The sequence below is a fragment of the Wyeomyia smithii genome, chromosome 3, assembly GCF_029784165.1.
Source record: "Wyeomyia smithii strain HCP4-BCI-WySm-NY-G18 chromosome 3, ASM2978416v1, whole genome shotgun sequence".
Classification (NCBI taxonomy): domain Eukaryota; kingdom Metazoa; phylum Arthropoda; class Insecta; order Diptera; family Culicidae; genus Wyeomyia; species Wyeomyia smithii.
This window is the reverse complement of record NC_073696.1, coordinates 204,674,179-204,695,725: the sequence shown is the minus strand read 5'-3', so window position 1 is coordinate 204,695,725 and position 21,547 is coordinate 204,674,179. Positions and strand designations below refer to the sequence as shown.

General features: G+C 39.8%; 1 protein-coding gene across 2 annotated transcripts in view; it reads left to right on the top strand.

The window, feature by feature from the left end:
* LOC129730753 (mucin-2) overlaps positions 1–21,547 on the top strand; it is a 182,590-nt gene that overhangs the window by 99,996 nt on the left and 61,047 nt on the right. For both annotated transcript variants that reach the window (XM_055690308.1, XM_055690307.1), the window contains exon 2: positions 13,517–13,806. In XM_055690308.1, coding sequence (XP_055546283.1) covers positions 13,517–13,806 — 290 coding nt within the window. The remainder of the gene's footprint in view (positions 1–13,516; positions 13,807–21,547) is intronic.

The following is a 21,547-nucleotide window of genomic DNA, read 5'->3' as shown; positions in this document are numbered from 1 at the left end:
AAGATTCTTGCAGTGTTAACGCTGAAAAGTGTATTCACTGCGGAGAAAATCTGCATGAGCTCTCGACATGTGCGGTGTACATGCAGCGCAGGGATAAAATAAAACGGTCTCTCAAAGAGCGTTCAAAGCGTTCCTACGCTGACATGCTGAAGAAGACCGTTACCACTTCTCCCGTTACTTCGAACCCCTTCGATCTGTTGCCCTCTGAGGAAACCGATTCTGACGATTCACCAGCGGGAGCATCTTACGCCAATCCTGGGGAGTCTAGAAAGAGGAAAAGTGTTTCCTCTCCTAAACTTCCCAGAAAAGGTCCTAAGATTTCTCAAAGTGAAATGAAGGTTACAAACAAACCAAACAGTGCTGCGGAAAAACCGAAGCAAACTCCTCCTGGGCTGGCAAATTTAAAGTCCCAGAAGGAGTTCCCAGCACTGCCAGGAACATCTAAAACCCCAGTTGCTCCTTTTACACTCCCAGTTGATGAAACAAACTCTGGATTAGTGAAATTTTCTGACATTGTGGACTGGATTTTTGAAACTTTCAATGTACCCGATCCAATTAAAATTTTTCTTACAGCATTCCTCCCAACAGTTAGATCATTTTTGAAGCAGTTGACTGCCCAATGGCCTCTCCTTGCAGCGATTGTATCCTTCGATGCCTAATTCAACTGCGTATATGAAGCATTCTATCTCTGTCTTACAGTGGAATTGTAGAAGTATTTTACCAAAAATTGATTCGTTTAAAGTTTTGATAAATAAAAACAAATGCGATGCATTTTCCCTTTGTGAAACTTGGCTTACTTCAAATATTGATCTCAACTTCCATGATTTTAATATTATTCGCCTTGATCGAGACACCCCATATGGAGGAGTACTTTTAGGGATTAAAAAGTGCTATTCTTTCTATCGTATTAACCTCCCCTCGATTCCAGGCATCGAAGTTGTCGCATGTCAAATGACAATACAAGGTAAAGAGCTTTGTATTGCCTCAATATATATTCCCCCCAGAGCACAGGTTGGGCAACGGCTGCTCTTTGATTTAATAGAACTTCTTCCCTCGCCACGTTTGATTTTGGGAGACTTCAACTCTCATGGCGTGGCTTGGGGTTCCCCATACAATGATAACCGCTCCTCTTTAATCTATAACCTTTGCGATGACTTCGACATGACTATTTTAAACAACGGTGAAATGACACGTATCCCGAAACCTCCAGCGCGCCCAAGCGCTTTGGATCTATCCTTATGTTCGACGTCGCTACGGTTGGATTGCACATGGAAGGTAATCCTCGATCCTCACGGTAGCGACCATCTGCCTATTCTTATTTCAATTACTAACGGGTCAACTCGCATGCGACCAATTGACATTCCGTATGACCTCACACGAAATGTCGATTGGAAGTTATACGAGGAAATGATTTCAAAAGCGGTCGAGTCGATTCAACATCATTCACCACTTGAAGAATACAACCTCCTCGCGGGCTTGATTCTCGACGCCGCGTTGCAAGCCCAAACGAAGAAATATCCCGGCGTAACGATCAAAGAACGGCCTCCCACTCCGTGGTGGGACCAAGAGTGCTCCGATGTCTACACGCAAAGATCCGACGCGTTTAAGGCCTACCAGACGGGAGGTATACCTGGCGACTATTTACGGTATTCGGAGCTTGATACCAAGCTTAAAAGCTTGGCTAAAGCAAAGAAACGTGGATATTGGCGTCGGTTCGTGAACGAGACGTCGAGGGAGACATCGATGAGCACTCTTTGGAACACAGCCCGAAGAATGCGGAATCGCGTAACGGTCAACGAAAGCGAGGAGTCTTCAAGTAGGTGGATATTTGATTTTGCCAGGAAAGTATGTCCGGACTCTGTTCCTGAGCAAAATATTGTTCGCGATGCGTCTCCGGGCCACGACGCGATAGAATCACCTTTTACGATGGCAGAACTTTCAGTTGCCCTCCTGTCCTGTAACAATAACGCGCCTGGATTAGATAGAATCAAATTCAACTTGTTGAAGAATCTACCCGGCAATGCCAAGAGGCGCTTGTTGAACTTGTTCAATAAGTTCCTGGAGCAAAACATTGTACCGCAGGATTGGAGGCAAGTGAAGGTGATCGCCATCCAAAAACCAGGGAAACCAGCTTCTAATCACAACTCTTATAGGCCGATTGCAATGCTATCCTGTATCCGGAAATTGATGGAAAAAATGATACTCCGTCGTTTAGACCACTGGGTCGAATCAAATGGTCTACTATCAGAAACTCAATTTGGCTTCCGCCGTGCCAAAGGGACGAATGATTGTCTTGCGTTGCTTTCAACAGATATTCAGCTGGCGTATGCTCGTAAAGAACAAATGGCGTCTGCGTTTTTGGACATTAAGGGGGCTTTTGATTCCGTTTCTATTGACATTCTTTCGGGTAAACTTCACCGACAAGGATTTTCTCCAATTTTGAACAATTTTTTGCACAACTTGTTGTCCGAAAAGCACATGCATTTTACGCATGGCGATTTGGCAACTTTTCGCATTAGCTACATGGGTCTTCCCCAGGGCTCATGTTTAAGCCCCCTTCTTTACAACTTTTATGTAAATGACATCGACGAATGTCTGGCAAATTCATGCACGATAAGACAACTTGCAGACGACAGTGTAATCTCTGTTACAGGAGCCAAAGCTGCCGATTTGCAAGGACCATTGCAAGATACCTTGGACAATTTGTCTGCTTGGGCTTTACAGCTAGGTATCGAATTCTCTCCGGAGAAGACTGAGATAGTAGTTTTTTCTAGGAAGCATGAACCTGCTCAGCTTCAAACACAATTAATGGGTAAAACGATTTCTCAGGTTTTGGTACACAAATATCTTGGTGTCTGGTTCGACTCTAAAGGCACCTGGGGTTGTCACGTGAGGTATCTGATGAAAAAATGTCAACAAAGAGTGAATTTTCTTCGTACAATAACCGGACAATGGTGGGGAGCCCATCCAGGAGACCTTATAAGGCTTTACCAAACAACGATATTGTCTGTTATTGAATACGGGTGTTTCTGCTTCCGCTCCGCAGCAAACACACATTTGATCAAACTGGAGCGAATACAATATCGTTGTTTGCGTATCGCCTTAGGTTGCATGCAGTCGACCCATACGATGAGTTTGGAGGTTTTAGCTGGAGTACTACCATTGAAAAACCGCTTCTGGAGCCTGTCTTCTCGTATTCTAATCAAATGTGAGGTCTTGAACCGTCCCGTGATTGAAAATTTTGAAAGGTTAATCGAACTTAATTCTCAAACCCGTTTTATGACATTGTATTTCAATCACATGTCCCAAAATATTAACCCTTCTTCGAATATTCCAAATCGTGTCGACTTATCAAATACTTCTGATTCTACTGTGTTTTTCGATACATCCATGATAGAAGAAACTCGTGGAATCCCGGATCATTTACGCGTGCAGCAGATCCCTAAAATTTTTTCCAATAAATATCGAAACATCAACTGCGACAATATGTACTACACTGACGGATCACTTCTTGATGGGTCCACTGGCTTCGGTATCTTCAATAACAATTTAACCGTCTCCCATAAGCTCGATAATCCTGCTTCTGTTTACGTCGCAGAATTAGCTGCAATTCAGTACACCCTAGGGATTATCGAAAAAATGCCCACGGACCATTATTTCATCTTTACGGACAGTCTCAGTTCCATTGAGGCTCTCCGATCGATGAAAGATGTTAAGCACTCTCCGTATTTCCTGGGGAAAATACGGGAACATCTGAGTGCTTTATCCGAAAAATCTACTCAGATTACCTTAGCGTGGGTCCCTTCTCACTGCTCGATACCGGGTAATGAGAAAGCGGACTCTTTGGCTAAGGTGGGCGCAACAAACGGTGATATTTATGAAAGACCAATTGCCTTTAATGAATTTTTCGCACTTGTACGTCAGAATACGATCATCAGTTGGCAAAATGCTTGGACCAGAGGGGAATTGGGAAGGTGGTTACATTCCATAATCCCCAAAGTATCGACGAACCCGTGGTTCAAGGGGTTGGATGTAGGTCGGGATTTCATTTGCGTGATGTCCCGGCTTATGTCCAATCACTATAGATTTGACGCGCTCCTCCGTCGTGTTGGGCTCGGGGAAAGTGGTATCTGTGCCTGTGGTGAAGGTTATCACGACATAGAGCATGTGGTTTGGTCATCCCTGTACACCGTGACGCCAGGTCTAAATTAATAGCTTCCCTGCAGGCCGAGGGTAGACAGCCGGCTGTTCCTGTTCGTGATGTCTTGGCGAGCCGTGACCTATCCTACATGTCCCTTATATACGTTTTCCTGAAATCCATCCACGCCCCAGTCTAGTCCCGTTCCCCTCCGTCTACACCCAACAAAACGACAAGAACACGTTTGAACCTTAAGCACAAAACCAGCAACCAGACCCCGCACAACAGAACCAGGACCCAAGGACTACGAGCCTCTGTCCCAACTCACGACATCGTGGCTCAGCAGAACGAATCCATACATGCCATTCGACGATTATCAGACGACCATTGAACAACAAAACACTGATTGGAAATCCCATGCTAGTTTTAAGTTAGACTTAATTTCAGCTCGTAGTCGGCAGCGAGGATAAAAAATTTGCTTTAGTTTTTAAGTCATCAGATATAATTGGCGCCGTTAAACATTAAATTGTATTTGTGCCGTGTCAAATAAATGTTATGTGAAAAAAAAAAAAAAAAAAAAAGATGAAATAATTTTGAATAGGGTCAGAGCATGGGTAACCGTTCTCACGTGACATCGTTCTTCAATCATATCACTTTATGTGCCCAGTTGTGAGCGTAAATTTTCTGTTGAATATATTGTTACGAACTTCTATGACAGCATTAACAAACAAACATCACAACGCTAATTACATGTAGACTAAGCAATTATGCCAAGCGAATAAATTCTTAGTATGCACATACCTTAAGTACAAGTTACGGTAATCAACACCCAGGCACGCATCCAAGCCGGCTTCTCTCCATCACGAGATAGAATCTTCTTAAAACTCCCCGCCGAGAAGCGAGGCGCGTGGGGCGCACTTACTCATCTCGCTCGAATTGAGGTCATGCGAAAAGTGCCAACCCGGATGCTGCTCGCTAAGAACGAACACACTACGACATCACCGCAACCGTGCCGCCACTAGGTGCCTTGACCACAATCGTGTTCGAAAATCATGAAGCATCTCTTGTGAAATGTGTTCCCGCTCTGTTGCATGTCGGGGATAACTAAATCAAATACCACTCAGATGAGCGAAAAAATTTTGGCAACGGTAAATACCAAAGGCAAAGATGACAGACGATTATTGACTAATAATAATGTAGTAAAATATTAGCACATTTAGCAGATTTGTGAGTTGCAACGTGCTTGCAAGCCCACGCTGATTTCGTTGTGTGTTACAAGAAACAAACAGCATTCCTACGCAAACAACCTTTAAGGTCGTCTCGACGGTGACTCATCAAATTACACCGGTGTAACGAGTTTATTTTCCTCACGCACATTACATGCAATTTCCCGCTAGGTTACCCTATCTTGAAAGCGAAAGCTGGCAACTGTTTCTGTCGTCATCTGAACTGGCAGCCACATAATTTTGCGTGAATCTAAAATAAATCAACACCACATCCATCGCGTTCATCAATATTTAATTTTACATCTCCTCTGCGGCTTATTGCCATGAAAACATCGTTTATGCGCCGGATCGAATTGTGTACCAAGGTCAGTCTGATCGACTTTTAAATGATCGCTCGATTCGCCATGCGAATGATTTAACTCTCGCGAACAGGAATTAATTTTGGGGCGGATGTTCGGGTGATTGAATCGTAGCGAATTTCCGTATAAAAACTCGTGTAAGAGGCTCGGAGTTTTGGTGAAAAAACTGGATTGATCCTTCAGATATATTGGTTCTATTGAAAGACTTATCAGTCTCATATTTATCATAGCTTTTTATAGCGTTTCACGTAGCTCGCGACATTGGGTGTAATTATCGATAAAAACATGTTAAGTTAGAGCAAAAGTTGGTTGGGAATATGATACAAGTTTACGCTCCATCTATGGGTATGGGGAATCTGAAAATCGACAGTAACCTTCAGTAGCAATCGATTTTTTTATCACCCAGTAATGCTGACTAATATTTCACGAGTGTAATCAGTACATAAGTCATGTATCATTCTTTTTCCCCCTGGGTCTCATTTATTTTCTGACTTCTTTGTGTCATTGTCATGAATCCAACAGCATAGGGTACCCAAGGTACTCGAGACAGTACGGGGTGGCAGCATTAATTGTACCCAACGTGTGACTCATTGTAAACCGAGTGTACGAACAGTAAACGCTGTGTCGGGAGTTTACCAAAGGGTCTTAAATTAAACAAATTATTATACATGTGTACGCTGACTAATTGGAGCCGCTTCGGCGGTGTGTGCATTCGTGAAATGGCGACCGCAAAATAAAACAAATTACTACTAACGGTTCTTCGAGTCGTTGTATCACGGTCTGCTGGAGCGAACTTTGATGGTTACTGTGGAAGATGAAGCAGGGAAGGGCAGCTCGGAACAAATGGACAATGTGTGAAATCCGCCCACGACACACAGGTGAACGACTTCGCGTGAGCTGCGGATCACGCGCAGATTTCCAGAGAAGTGGTTAGTGTAATGAACCCATCAAATTGGGGCCGGGTTCTGGAGCACGATCCCGGGCGCCGAACTAATTCAACCGAGGTAGGGTCTCAGTCCGAGCTCACCTACACAGTACGCGGAAATCGGATCAGTTATTGAGAACGTGCCCTCGCAGTGGCTGCACGTCCAGCGAAAGGCAACACCGGGACGGTCAACAACGCCTGCGCAAGATTAGAATACTTGATGACGACCATGTGGGGATCTACGCGTGGCCCGTATGGTGACCCGCAGCATGAATTGGTAATTAATTATTCCATACACTTAGCATTGATTCCCAGCCAGCTAATCGGGACAGGGCTCAGGATAGGATAGCCGTTGTTCGTTTTGTGGGAACAAAAATTAATGTGGGCACATTAAATGGGAACACGACGGCCAGTCACTGAACAAAGCGGTTTCCGAGAAGTATCGGTATTTATGACACTCGTTAAAACTTAGCATCCTTTTAGCACGCGGCTGATGTTAATGTACGCATCACTGGGGCGGTACATGTACATTCCTGCTACGTGACACTGTTGGGGCTTTAATGAAATCATTCTTTCGTGGATGGCTGCAGCTGGTATAAAAGCAAACCTGTAATAAATCTTCGCAAGAGATATGCAACAGATAAGCGGAGTGCTTGTTCTTAGCTTCAATGAGTGGATGTGTATATGAAGACAACGATTCCAATTTAGTTGCAAATTCAACTTTGTTAAGATCATCAAATTAACGAGTTTCGCATAATCGTAAGTGAGTTCTAGACGAAGTTTTGGTTTGAAATATAACTATTTTCAGTAAAGTTTTATTGCCTTTTTCAATCGTAATTCATTTTTAAACTGAAATGGTTTGCGGCACGAATGTATTTCCGGTAGGTTCAAGTTTGTTCAATACTTTTATTTTGCCCAGAAATAGAATGGTTTTGTTTACCCTTAAACTTGACATCTTTTTATTCGCACGAATATAACACTGTCGGTCATAAATATTTGATATTATTATTTTGTAAAAAAACACATACGAAAGCACTGTTCGTACGAAATTGTTTTTTATATGTTGTTTTCGGTAGACAAACGCACTTACATTCCTTACATATTTAGAACGGATTAAAAGCATAAAAGTAGATTGGCATTGGTTGAAACAAGCACAATTTCACAAATCCTTCATCCAATTTGATGTGGATTTGCTCCAAATTTCTATTCTCTTTTGAATAAAAGTTTAGACAAATCCCTCAAAATCATCCATTGAAAACTTGTCTCTAACTCTTGTCATTACCGTACGTCCAGGAGTTCAAAAAAAAAAACGTGAAAATGCTGCATATGAGAAAGTTGTTAGATTTTTTTCCCCAGATTCATCCCAAATTCGTTTTTGAATGTTTTTAAATGAAATGAATTAGTCAAAAATTCCTGGAAGTTATCAATTGACAATTTTTTTCCATGTCTGGTTATGTTTAGATAGCGTTCTGATTCAAACTTCGAACAGTCTCAAACTTCCAACACTTTACAATAAAAATCGAAATATTATAGCTAGTGTAATAAAAAGAATGATTCTATATACCATTTCGTTCCTTGGAATGTCCTTCACCCAGTAAAGTATAGCTTTTCACTGTAGGGCCACTTTCAGGGAATCAGCAGGCGTTGAAAAAAGTGACAGTTAGTATCCAGACGGTTTGCCTATCTATCTCTTATGTCGTTTTCGTTTTTGCGGTGTAGCTAGCCCGCGGACTACACTTTGTCCTATCACTGTTTTTTTTACATTTTCCGGACTATCCCGGACTACTCTTTATTGTCCCGGACAGTCCGCGCAAGAAACAGAGTGCAGTTTTGAAGACACCAACACATTCACAGGTATGTGTCAAAATTTAAAAAAAATGTGTCAAAATCGGTTTGCTTTGCTTATCGTTCTTCGCGTGTCAAACATCAGGTTGAATTTTATTTTGTTATTTTGTCATTTTTCAGTGAATTGGCAAATTTTTCGTACAGTAGCACAAACGCGATAGAAGACAATGGCGATAATGACCAAAACAAAAGTGACAGCTACCTCTGGTATTACGCACATCATTGCAACTGCTCGGAAAGTAATTTTTTTTTCACCAGCAAAGCGTAGTCCGGGACGGGATAGTCCTGCCGTAAAAACGAATTCGACATTAGTGATTACGTTGAAGTGTTCGGAATTTGAATCAAAGCGGATTTCTAAATTCTCCTTGTTTTCAAGTACAAAATGTGATCAAATCTATATAAATAGCATTAAATTACAACAACAATCAAATAACCAACATGTTGAACCTTTAAGATCGATGAGAAAGTTCATGTTTCGTTGATTTTTTAGTACATGAAGTCACATCATAGCTTAAGTGTTCGAAGTATGACGCAGTACGGTATATCAATTTATGAAAAAAAAAAGGTTTAAAAACTCAGACCTTTCCAAATGTGAGCTCAGATAAATTAAAAGAAAAGTATGCAAAGTTGCTTTGTTTTAAGTATCTTTTTTAAGTATTCAAAGTAAGGCCTGCACACCCACAACGAATGCTAAAAGGTTGCTACCAGCTCCTCAGTCGAGTTTGCGTGTGATACGTCTATTCTGATAAAATCGTTTCTGAACGAAATGAAGAATATGGGTGATTAATTCATTAGAAAGATGATACGTCTCATGCGTCAATCTTTTGATTATTTGGGAAAGTTTCCAAACAGGATTTGTGTTTACAGAATGTACGCACTGATTCAACATCTGACTCACAGATATCGAGAGCGTCGCACTGAAAAATACGGATCTGAAAATCGCAGATAAAATTATTATTTGCTTACAGTGAAGCCTATTTGAATGAAATCAATTGACAATCGTTAGAAGATAATGGCGCTGTCAACCATCGCTTTCAATAAAAAACCATTTGCCGAGCACTTTGTGAATCGCATAAAAATAACTCGAATGCTCTTACATTGATTTTGACAGTTAGGAAGCTTGAAAGGAATGAAGTGATTTTCAAGTGAAAGCGAAGTTCAACTGCATCGCTATCTTCTGACGATTGACAACTGAAAACGGTTTTGAGCGCTGATGGAGACAGGGGGCTTCCATACAGTACTTTACGCATATAAAGGAAAGATAGGTGACGCAGAAGGAAACCGGAATTGGGGTGTTCAAAATTATGTCGGTGGTCGGAAAGGACTGAAATCAGGGCGAAATAAATAGCTACTAAGGGTTGTCTCCTAGATTACCGATCTCTTCTCGAATGTAGATCCTGAAACTATTGGCCAACTTTTGGTAATGGCTATGTCGTTCATAAATTTCACCACTAGGGCGGCGCTGTCGCTAACTTCTCAAGGAAGCAAAACAGAAGGATAATGTCTAAAGAAAATTTGTAGAGAATAGTATTTTGAGGAACTCTTCCTTGGATATGAAGTTAGTACCTGATGTATTTTTTGAGAAATTTAGTAATTAATTTAAAAAAACATGATTTACGGCTACTTATAGCGTGTTGATGAAGAAAACCCCGAAAAATCTCGAATTTCACGATCCAGGTATATCAAACAAAGTTAAGTTAAGGTTATGCGTAACGGCTATTAATATTTAGGCATTTGAATTTGTGTTTTCAGTAGAATTTTTTTTCTATATTTCGGAATTTGGGCGTGTTTTCAAAGCGGTTTAGAAGTTATAACCACAGTTTTAATGGTTGATGTACCAGAAAACTCGGTTTTGAGGCGGTATGTTTTTAACGGAGCCTTATTTTCAAGTCGTTTGAATGGAGTTTCGGTTGAATATCCAAAATTAAACTTTTACATATTTACGGGAATTGTGGACACTGGCTTAAATCTCGACTATTACGTTGAAAAATAGTACAAACTTCATTGGCACCTTATCATAGAAGCACTAGAAGCTATTTGAGACAAACTATGCGACATGAAACAGTCAAGCAACAAAAATAATTAACAAAAACAAAAGACACGTGAACATTCATGTTGGTGATGTTATTTATGCCTAACAAGAAATAACCTTTTTGCCTTTCTCCTAGAAACGTTTAGCAATCACTTGCAAAACCGAAGATATAAAAGTGCTCCAAAGGGCCGAATGGCAAATATCACTCGACTCAGCTCGACGAGCTGAGCATTTCCTGTATGTGACCGAATTTCATGAAATTAATTGAAAAAAAAGACCCTATTAAATTTCATTGTAATCGGATTTTGAGTTTAGAGGTATCAAAATGTAAAACCCACGAAACATCATTATCTCAGAAACTACACAACCAATTTGAACAAAATTGGTTTTAAATGAACGGGCTACCTAAAAAACCCTTGACTTTTGAATATTATAATGATTGGATATGTGGTTAAAAAGTTATGAAAAGAAACGTGTTCTGGAGACTGTTTAATCTCACTCATGTTTCTCAGAGATGGCTGGACCGATTTTCATAAAATCAGTGTCAAATGGAAGGTCAAATTTGCAATCGGACTATTACTTTGCCTGTTATGTTTAAAAATGTGTCTGCCGGTTTTTCAGAGAGTATTTTCTGCAAAAATCTAGAAAAAATCGTTTGAAAGAAGCTTAGGCTGGCCTTCAATGTGGTTATCGTTCGATGCGCTTCTTCTAATTTTTGTTGTGCCGTGTTTTCTGTATCGATGCTTCGTCAGTACCATGAGAATAGAATAAAATTCGAACTTTTCCATCAGTCTCGAAGACCCAGAACCTTTTGCACCAGTGTCAGATGAATCACTGCTAGCCATATCAATAAAATAATCTATCAAAGCCAACCCGGTGGCATCACTGTCGTTTACGTACAACATAAGTGAAGCCAGCATTAGCTGGATCACTGGATCAATTTCACATTCAATTTGACAGCTGATTCATCGAAACACGGGAAAAAGCAGTGTTCATACGTGCATATAGTGTCGGTGTTCAGCTGCAGTGTGTTTATGTGTTGTTTTCGGGTGATGTATTTATTGCACATAACGTCGAGTGCTTTGCTTGATGAAACAAAATATAAATGCGTTGTATCATTATAGAATGTACACAGCGTTTATTCTTGCCGATTTCGAACGGTGGTGTTTCTTGCAGGCGGCTGACATCGCGCGATGATTTAGGGATTAACATCTCAACGTATGTGTAAATGAGATAGTATATCAACGCTACCTTTAAACATTAACAAAGTTAAGCTAAGCTTTTATTTAAATGAATAAATTGATTCGAGCGCATAATTCTGTACAACATATATTATGCTTCGTTCGTCATGCTTACACTGCTGTGTGAACAAACCTTCAAAAACATAGATGAGACTAGCGCCACTGTCTTCCACGGCAGCTTCAGGAAACAAGGCCGATGCCACCGGGTTGATCAAAGGCGAGTAGTTTTATAGAAGGGATGCCATGGATACATATGTATTTGACATATTTGGTTGGACATAGAGGTAGGAGGTTAGAAGAATCATCTGGTTTTAGATTCTGTAATCTGGTCAATCGCGTTGGCGACTCTCTTACGAATCTGATGATATCTTTAACCATGTTCAATGTATCTCTGCAGTTTACGAAGCTCTTGATAGTGTCTTGAGCTATCAAATTCAATGAATAGGCCAAACAATGAACGAATAATGCTCTCTGTTAGTCTTCAAGAATTCTAGCTTGCACACCACTTTTGTCACCGGCTATATTTCTAGCACCATAATAGCATTGCCCTCTACAAGTTAGACAGAGGTAAATCAAATCGGAGAAGAACGTCCTTGATGACAGAATACAGCGCTGCAGATGTTGTAGATTCCACTTCATAGAAGTCAACGAAAATTTTCTCCGACCTCTAACGGGTTTCCGGTAAACCGTAAAGAAAACGCAAATTGCTTCTTTTGAGACACATCCGCCGTCGCATCACAGATAATAGCATAGAATTCCGCTTCCTTACGCAACACAATTAGTTTCCGAAGAATAGCTTGGGTAAGAAGATCGAGAATTTCATTTTGAATATTATGGCTACTTCATGTGTATGACTCACGTTTCAACCACGTTTGCAGTTCCTCTGAATCTTCATTACGCAAATGTAACAAATTTCGAAAGTTTCCTGCGCCATCGTTGTGACCACGGATTGCAAGACCCTGGAAAGCCAAGTATAGCAACGAAGAAACAATGTAGTTCGAATGTTTCCAATCCCTTTGTCCAATTATTAAAGCCTGTTTCAGTAAAAACTTTTCCTCTTTTGAAAGAGAATGGCAAACCCATGATGAGGAAAATTTCCCGGCATGTGTAACAAAGCACGTCTTTTCCCGAGTCATACAGAATCTAGGGATAGCTTATGGTCCAATTTGGCACAAATCAACGTTTTGTTCCTACGGATCTACCGGAGGGAGCAGCAGCTGATGTACCTTCTCCTGCGTCTATAAAATCTACTGATGGTGGTTTTTGACGGCAAAATGTTCTTTGACCACTCCCCTCCCTCTCTCCCAAAGTTGGCTTCTATGACACTGAGATTACCGTCTCTCCCAGGGTGCAGGGGGGCCCGGGGCAGATGTTTTTGTGGGGCCCTCTTTTCTTAAAGAAAAATTGAGAGAAAAAAAATTTCTTAAAAAGAAAACGCTTCGCTGGAAGATGACGAGCAAAAAAAGGCCTCCACTCTGTTTTGACGGGGGACTAGGGGGCCGCTTGTGTCGGATGGCCCGGGGTATTTGGCCCTTTGCCCCCCCCTTAATCCGGGCCAGGTCTCTCCACAATGACTCATTTACAGTATGTTTGGATTAAACCAACATCATTAACAAATACAATCAATTCAGATTATTAAACCAATTAGGTTATTCCATTACATCAAACATTAATGAAACGATGAACCCTTATTGATTGTCTGTAGACCGAGCGCCAATAACACTGCCACTATTCTGTTTTTTTTTTGCAGGCAACTTCTTTTTCACCCAACCGCAGCGTGGCTTTGTGCCTTCGTTCGAAAATCCCCGAAACGGGTTTTTTCCTTCGTCCATTCAGCGAAATCAGCCACCCGACTCGTACCAGGAGCAAACGCTGTTCGTCGGCAACGGACCCGGTAGCAGCAGCGCTGGCCATCAGCGTCAACCGTCCAGCCGGGGAGTGGCCACTGGCAGCGTTGTAGATTCCAGCGGAGATGACACCAGCGGTCAGGTGCCATCGCGTAACGGTGTAACGCCGTCGTACTTTCAGTTCACCTACACGGTAAGTAAGCATTCGCGTGCTTGTAGTGTGTATTTAATTTTTGTGGGTTTGATGTAAGTTTATTTTACCGTGGACTGTTGATGTAGAATATTTTTGTTTGAATTGCGTTAACATCCAAAATAAGAAGGTTACGGCATTTTGGAGCTCTGTATATTGTTTAAAGTGTTTCTTTACTACGCCGGCATGTGATGGAATTATCTCCTGGGTGATGTTTTAATTTCTGCTGCTACTCAATGTGTCAGTAAACCGCACAACAAACGGTCAGTAGCATCCAATTACCAACGCCTGGGGATAGCTCTAGTTCAGGTACAGACAAATGTGGAAAAAAGAAAACACTTGGGACGACCTTGCCACACTTTTTATCGAAATCTGTAGCTGAGGTGTTAACTTTTCTTATTGCGGAGGAATAAATCGGAATAATTTGTTTTTTTTTTTCGCAAGGATTTGAAATTGGTTTTGTTGTTTTTGTTTTGAACCGAAGCGTTTTTTTTATTCTGATTACAACCACTTTCTTACATATTCAGAAAAAAAATGTGAACCTATCATTACTAGGTGGATACAACTTGTTGCTGCGCAATTATTAGTGTCTATAAAACTGGTTCGACCTGCGGAGATAAACGGTGTGAGGGTTGCAAAAACTGTTTCACTTTTTACGGTACGCATGGAACCGGCTTCTTCTATTACGACTGCATCTGGTAGTGATAATAACAACTTTCGATTACCAAGAAGAAAAAGCGGGTAGCCAAGAAAAGAGAACAACCGGAATGAGTGCTGAACTCGATGAAAATCGAAAGTGCACTCAGATGCCGAAGAAAATGTAGGAAGGAAAGCGACACGAGAGGAAAAGTGTTTCCACCCCGCCTCCACCACCGCTGATTCGTAATTAAGTTGTATCGATATTTGCACGCCTAAACCGTTATTGGCTTGATTTGGGTAGCGGATTTTTTTGGCAATAGAGTTGTTGAGTAGCAATAATTATCGAATGTTACGTATCGCCGGTTGTGAAAAAAATTGTAGAAAAGGAAAACGAAAACAAAAAAAAACGAATCAAATTGCGAGCCACATGTTGGTTTACCTAATTCACCAGTACAGCACAGATAATGGCAAATACGATGTTTGTTGTTAGTACATAATTGTATCAAGTTGAGTTGAGTTCCTTGAAAATGCTTGAGATCTGGTTTTTCCTTGGAATTATTCGCAGATTAATTTTTATCGTGCTAGTGGTGCTATTTTTACATCCCCAGCATTATCGGCCCTCCACGAGATTTCATGGCATAAGGTCAACCAAGGGCGGCATTTGCATGCGGGAATTATAACATGTAAATCCACCAGCACCATCGACAACCGTTCATTGTCGGTAGAAGTACATCCGAACGAGATTTTTTTTTTTCATTTCTAATGAGAAATGTACGTTCACATTAAGTTCTTACCGGTTGTTTATATGTAATAAATCAAAACATGATCGACATCGATGATCGACATCGGCACCTCAAGAAAGAGTAACAGCAAAAGCATTTGACCTTGACAACTAGAGGGCGCAAGAAACGATCGGGAAATATGTGATGCAGAAACTAGGGACGCCTGCAAATTGCGTTTGACTCAAACATAATTACAACATAACCATTCACCAATGAGTTGTGACGGTGACGCCCATTTTTTTCTGTCAGTAGGTAATGATTAATTGGTGAAATCTAACTCACTCTTACAATCAAATTAAGAAACATGATAAATATACACTGAAAAAGTTACGCCATTAATGGTGTTGATGTTAAAATGCCTCCCTTGGTCACCGGTACCGGTCAGACAGGCCTCAAGAGGGCATCGTCGATTAGCTAGCTTTGTGTTGCGGCCGTTGACTTACAGCATAGAGGGCTCGGCAGACGACCTCTATTGATAAGTCTGCCATAAAAGAGTTTTTAATTGGCGGATTCTTAGTGATAGACGGCCAGAAAAAAGGCTTGTTCAAGTTGCTACGCTACACTTCATTGCTTAGCACAACGTTGATTATTATACTTCAATAAATGTTCACTGTAATAAGGTTTACTTGCAGTCCGTTTCGATACGACGACCTTCGTTTTTTTTTACAGCGATTGTTAACGTGGGAATCAAGTATAGCGCAACTATTTTCGTTGCATATTTTAACCTTACTGCATCGGGGTTTGCGACATTATTTGTTCACGTGCATCCCATCTTCAGTTGTCAGCTGGCTCTTATCACTTGTCAGCAATCTTTCATAAGGCACATAATCAGAGCCATCAATCTTCGCCATTAGGTTCCAATTAGTTCCATCGAAGAAGCGATCTACAATCACTTTTGACCGCGACCTACTTGCGACAGATGCCCCGAAACAGTTGCGAACCACACACCCCCGAGCCGGCCGGCGTGTGAACGCCGAGGATCGAGATCAGCGACCCCTCGCAAAACAATCAAATTTTACGCTTGTCATAGTTTATTCAGAAAAGTCGTCGAGACTACGAACTCTAACACACGGTAGCGGCAGGGCAAGAAGGAGAGCACATGCGATGATGGTCAAAAAGTAGGTGTATTATCTGCTTCATCATCTAAGCGGTATTGTTGTGTTATCGCATCGCAGAAACTGTATGTTTTAAGTTGTGCTGGTTGGTTGGCATCTTATTGATGTTTTGGGTTGAGGTAGTTTTACACTCAGACACTGCCAGTAAGCTGTATTGAACCGTGTGCAGGTTATTCAATAATAATTATCTGGTTTGCGGATTGAATCACGATTTGGTACGTTGAAGTCGGTTGTAAGTAAGTTTTTGAATCTCTACTGAATGTATGTGCTGCAACACATTCAAATTGATAATGAGACCAATCAAAGCATTACTCTTTGACATTTCTTCTAGTAAGGTGTTCGATTTGAAACAAAATGGGTAAAATTACTTTGTTCTAGTTAAAAAGTTAAAAAGGAGTTCCGTAGCCGCAAGGTTAAAGAGTCCGCTTTGACAAGCGGGTGGCTGTGGGCTCAGATCTTAGTAGAATTAGGTTATTTGATTGTCAATGGATTTCCACATAGGGTTCACGCTGAATTCTACAGTACTCCTGTCGATTCTTCTCCTGACAAAATAAGTTTTTCTTATAATAAAACTTACGAGAGAGTTCGCATAGTAATTGGTCGCCGGGTTCGTCGCTTCAACGCTATGTTTACGAGAACACTCATTTAAGTCTCAAAAAAAAAATGTTAGTGGCTGGGGGCACTAAAATTCACAGAAATGGCTAAAAGCCTACAATCTTTCTTTTTTTTAGTTTGAGCTTTAGGAGTTCGGAAATAATTCAGGACCTCGTAAAGCTCTTTGGTTGAGTCTATGGATCATCAATATTTTAACGGCTAGACTCGGGTTACGAGCACAAAAAAAAAACAAAAAGTAACAGAATCACCTAAAATATTGAAGTTTATATAAAATAACAATAATTTTTTTCGGGAAGTAATAAAAAACTGAGACATATGATTGAGTTTGATAAATTTTTCATGGAAGGTAATTATATTAGCTTACTTGCAAACAAATTCTACACCCTTGCGAGCGGCCACATTCGCCATGGTGCACGTAGGCATGTTTTGAATTCTTTCTTCGTTTTATTTATCCATTCCTCCTTAGTTTTCGCAACAAAATTGTTGGGGTAGATCTTACACTTCAGGTTTGCCCAAAAATTCTCGATGGGACGCAGTTGAGATTAGGTTGTCAGCCACAGCAGCACCTTCTTGAGAAACTTGGTTTGTGAAATGTAATTCACCTCGAAGCTTACTTCCTTCGTGGGGGAAGTGAAATACGAAGTGCCCTGCCAGTCATTGCCATGCAGGGTAAGATAGGTCTCGTTGTCCATCACCACCGCACAAATTTCGATTTTATGTAATGAATATTTATTTATTTATTTCGTCATGTAGACTATGTGATGTAGACTAGTTACATAATTTTTCTAAAACTATACATGAATATTAAAAAAATAATGCCTCAGGCACTTGAAAAACCGTCTCAACATGGAATATGAAACAAGTAATAATCGGACGGCGCAATATAGGCGTTGTTGTATAGAGGAATGCTATCGAATGTCATAAAAAAACTGTCATCGCTTGGTACAGTTTTCCTCCGGATATTAATTCAAGATCTGTCGCATTATGAAGGTTTGATCTGATGTGGAGCGTTTTTTCGATAACCACCCAGGTATGCACCGACAGAAGGTTCGGCCAACGGTCTCAATTTCAAGAACAGTATAAGGGAGAGTACTTTGTACTTAGAATTTAGCAACGTGATACCGCTGAAATTTCTGCAGTCAAGTCAAGATATTTGAGTTATTTGATTATGGAAAATCTTTGTGCCGCTCTCGATGTTTTCGGTATTTCAATTTTCATCCCTATCCCAGAAAGTTGTCATATGACGTAGTTCTACGTCTTCGAAGGTTATTGGTTACCACCTTTAAAATGACGAAACCAATCATGGCTCGTAGTTTCGCTTAGAGCAGCATTCTTGTTTGTTTTTTAACTCTCAATGCGCTTTAACCACCGTTTCAGACATTTTTACATAATAAAGTATATAACGCCAAAATAAAATTACTACCTTGTCAAAGCGGTTTGCTTACCATAGGTTGCAGCTTTATTCAATAGGGTATATACCCGATCGGAAGGAAAGAACAAAAATATGACAGAAGCTGTTAGTTTGTTATGAGAGGTTATCATGTAGTGTTTTCAATTTGATCCCGTTAGGTGTTAAAATAACAGAAATTATAAAAAAATTATTCCACTAGTATCAAACCCATATCAAACTTTGCTACTAATGCATCAACTTTCTAACAAAATCAGATAGCATTTGGAACAGTGTTATAACAACCATTGTTAAGAACAGCCGGTTTTGATAGGAACGAAAAATTTGTTAGAATTGTTTCATGACAACTTCATTTCAGGGTTTGTTATTATAACTCATTCAGATTGAATTTTGTTATCAGAAGCATATTGGAAAATTCAAAATTGTATCAAAGTATGTTATTTGTATCTCGTGTTGATAGAATTTAGTAATCTTTTAGTTAGGCTGTTCTGATCGGGTACAGATAAGAAAATTTGTCTGTATTAGTAGCAAAAATAAGCAAAAATACGTGCTTTTGCCTAAATTTGCCTAAATGGCGGCCATTTTAGTAAAAAAATATTTTTTTTCATGAAAAATAACTATCTCAAAAATCATAAAAATTTAAAAAATCAGATATCGTAAAACTGCTATTTAACAAGTTAGATAATCAATTTTTACAAGCTGGATAAAATATTCAGCCAAATCGGTTCAGTAGATGCTGATAAAAACTTACCACTAGTTGAAAAAAAAAAATGGTTTCGAGAAAAACGCCGTCAGCGTAATACTCACTATATTTGCACCCACGACATGCAAAATACATCTTCAAATATACCTTAACCAATAGCCAAAATACCCGAACACTAAATCTTACCCTGAACATCCGAAAAACAAATCACGAAAAATTATCATTTTTCAACTTTCCAGAGTGGGGTCACCCCTTGATGGCGCGGGAAGGCATTTTCAGCTTAAAACTTCCAAAACTTGTGAACAAATCTTCCGGATAAGGTTTTTCCATAATGTTTTTGGAGTTTTACTTCAACACTGTTAACAAAAGAAATCCTTTAAACCTGAGATTCAAGCGCTGCCTTTTACAAAAGGAACATAATCGGAACAATTTTTATGTGCGAAATTTCTCCGCTATTTAATTAAAAAAATATGTATATCAAACGTTCAGCAAAAACATCAAGCGACTTCTCTTGATGCTGCTCAGAAAGTTACATTAGGATTGTTCAAAAATTACAATTAAAGATAACAGATTTTTTCAACATAATTTCCCCTTACAATTACCTTGTTTGCAAGCAATGATAATGGAATCAAATATTCAAAAATTGCAGTATACTTTTCCGTAAAATGCTTGAATTTTAGTAGAAACACTTTTTCTGCAAAATATTTGTTTAAAAATTGGAATTGTTGTTGAAATACGAAGGCCTGTTTTGTATCATAATCGGGACAGCTTATTTCTGAGACTTCACCACTTTACTTTGCTTGTGCTCGATATAGGATAATGGATTTCACGTAGGTAGAATTTATGGGAAAGTTTTCGTTGGAAAAACTTTTTTTTTCTTAAGAGTGCCCATTTAGGAATGTTAAGAATAGTTTTAGAGAATAAAATTGTGTACCTAAAAATACTTCAATTCAAATAAACCTGAAATAAAATGGCTGTTCCGATTATGATACATATTTTGTTCCGATGATTCACCCTGTTCTAATCATAATACAAATTATATTATTGGATAAAATGTTATATTTGAAGGAATTCACGTCGGATTGGCTATAAATTATTGTTTCTGTAAACAGGACAGAAATATTGTTTCGAGAAACGCAATTTGTTAATTATTCAATGCGATTTTGATGGTGAAAATGTGATATGAAAATTGAGGTACACACTTAAAATTTAGTGCCGGATCTCAGTAATTTTTGCCGAGAACGGTACCACTATCAAATTTTTACGTATATCTTAGTTCAACCTAACTGAAATTTCGGCATAAAATATTACCGAGCTATCACTACCGAGATTACGAATATTTTGTGCCGAATTTTCAGTTAGGTGAACCGAGATTTACGTAAAAATTTTACAGCTGTCATTATTTTTTTTTTAACCGAGCGTTCAGTGGTGCCGTTCTCGGCAAAAATTACCGAGACCAGGCAATAAATTTTAAGTGTGTACCATTAAAAAAGGCTAAATTGAGCCGATCATGATACTTTACCTTATGCATCGACCGGCATTTACAACTGGCGCCATACAAATCGCAAGCACTGAGTTGCGCACCTAATAATAATTTCCCGTAACGGGTGATAACTAAAAATTTGGTTTATTTTCTACTGTTGTCAAAAACAGGTAGATGAACTTAAAGAAAACTGATTTTTTTCTCATGAAGATATTTTCATTATGAACAAATATTACAAGGTATACAGCCCTAGGGGTTGTATGAAATGGTGACGTAGGACTGAATGTATATATTTATATTATATGCTGCGATAAACTGTTCATAGGCAATACTACCGTTTATATTTGATGGTTGTTATTGTAAAATTAACGATGCATGAATACATGAAAATTTTACACTAGTAGTAGTTGCGAAAATTCTCATAACTCTTATCTTCAAGCATCTATAGTTCTGAAAAGAACCGATTTCATAATCTTCAGTATGGAATTCGTGTTACAGAACGCTGATGATCGCACCATCGGTAGCATTGAATATTTTGCTTGACCGCGGATAATAAAGTTTGCTCTCCGCTGTGACCTCCAGTAGCTGTGCCAGCTAAATATTCTGCAGCGTACGATGGTAACTGTTGCTACCGTATGCAAAACAAAGGTAACCTGTTCCGCAGTGCCTGGAAGTTGACTCGTATGCAGCTCTCGTAAGAGGCAGGAGGGGAAAACAAGACCATTCAGTGTTGACTGTCGACAACACAGATTAAACTCGTTCAAGAGCTCTTGAAACAACCCTCCATTGAATAACAAGATTATCGCTAATGCTGAAGTTTGCGACTTATTTCTTCAACTGATGCGGTGACTGGATCAAAAACCGCTCGTTAAATTCCGACACTGCGTGGCATAAAAGATCCAGAATAGGAAAGGTGATGCAAAGCATAACATTTGTTGCCGATCGTTAGCGGAGGCAAATACAGAAAAAAAGAGAAAACTAAGTAAGTTTACCGGCCAG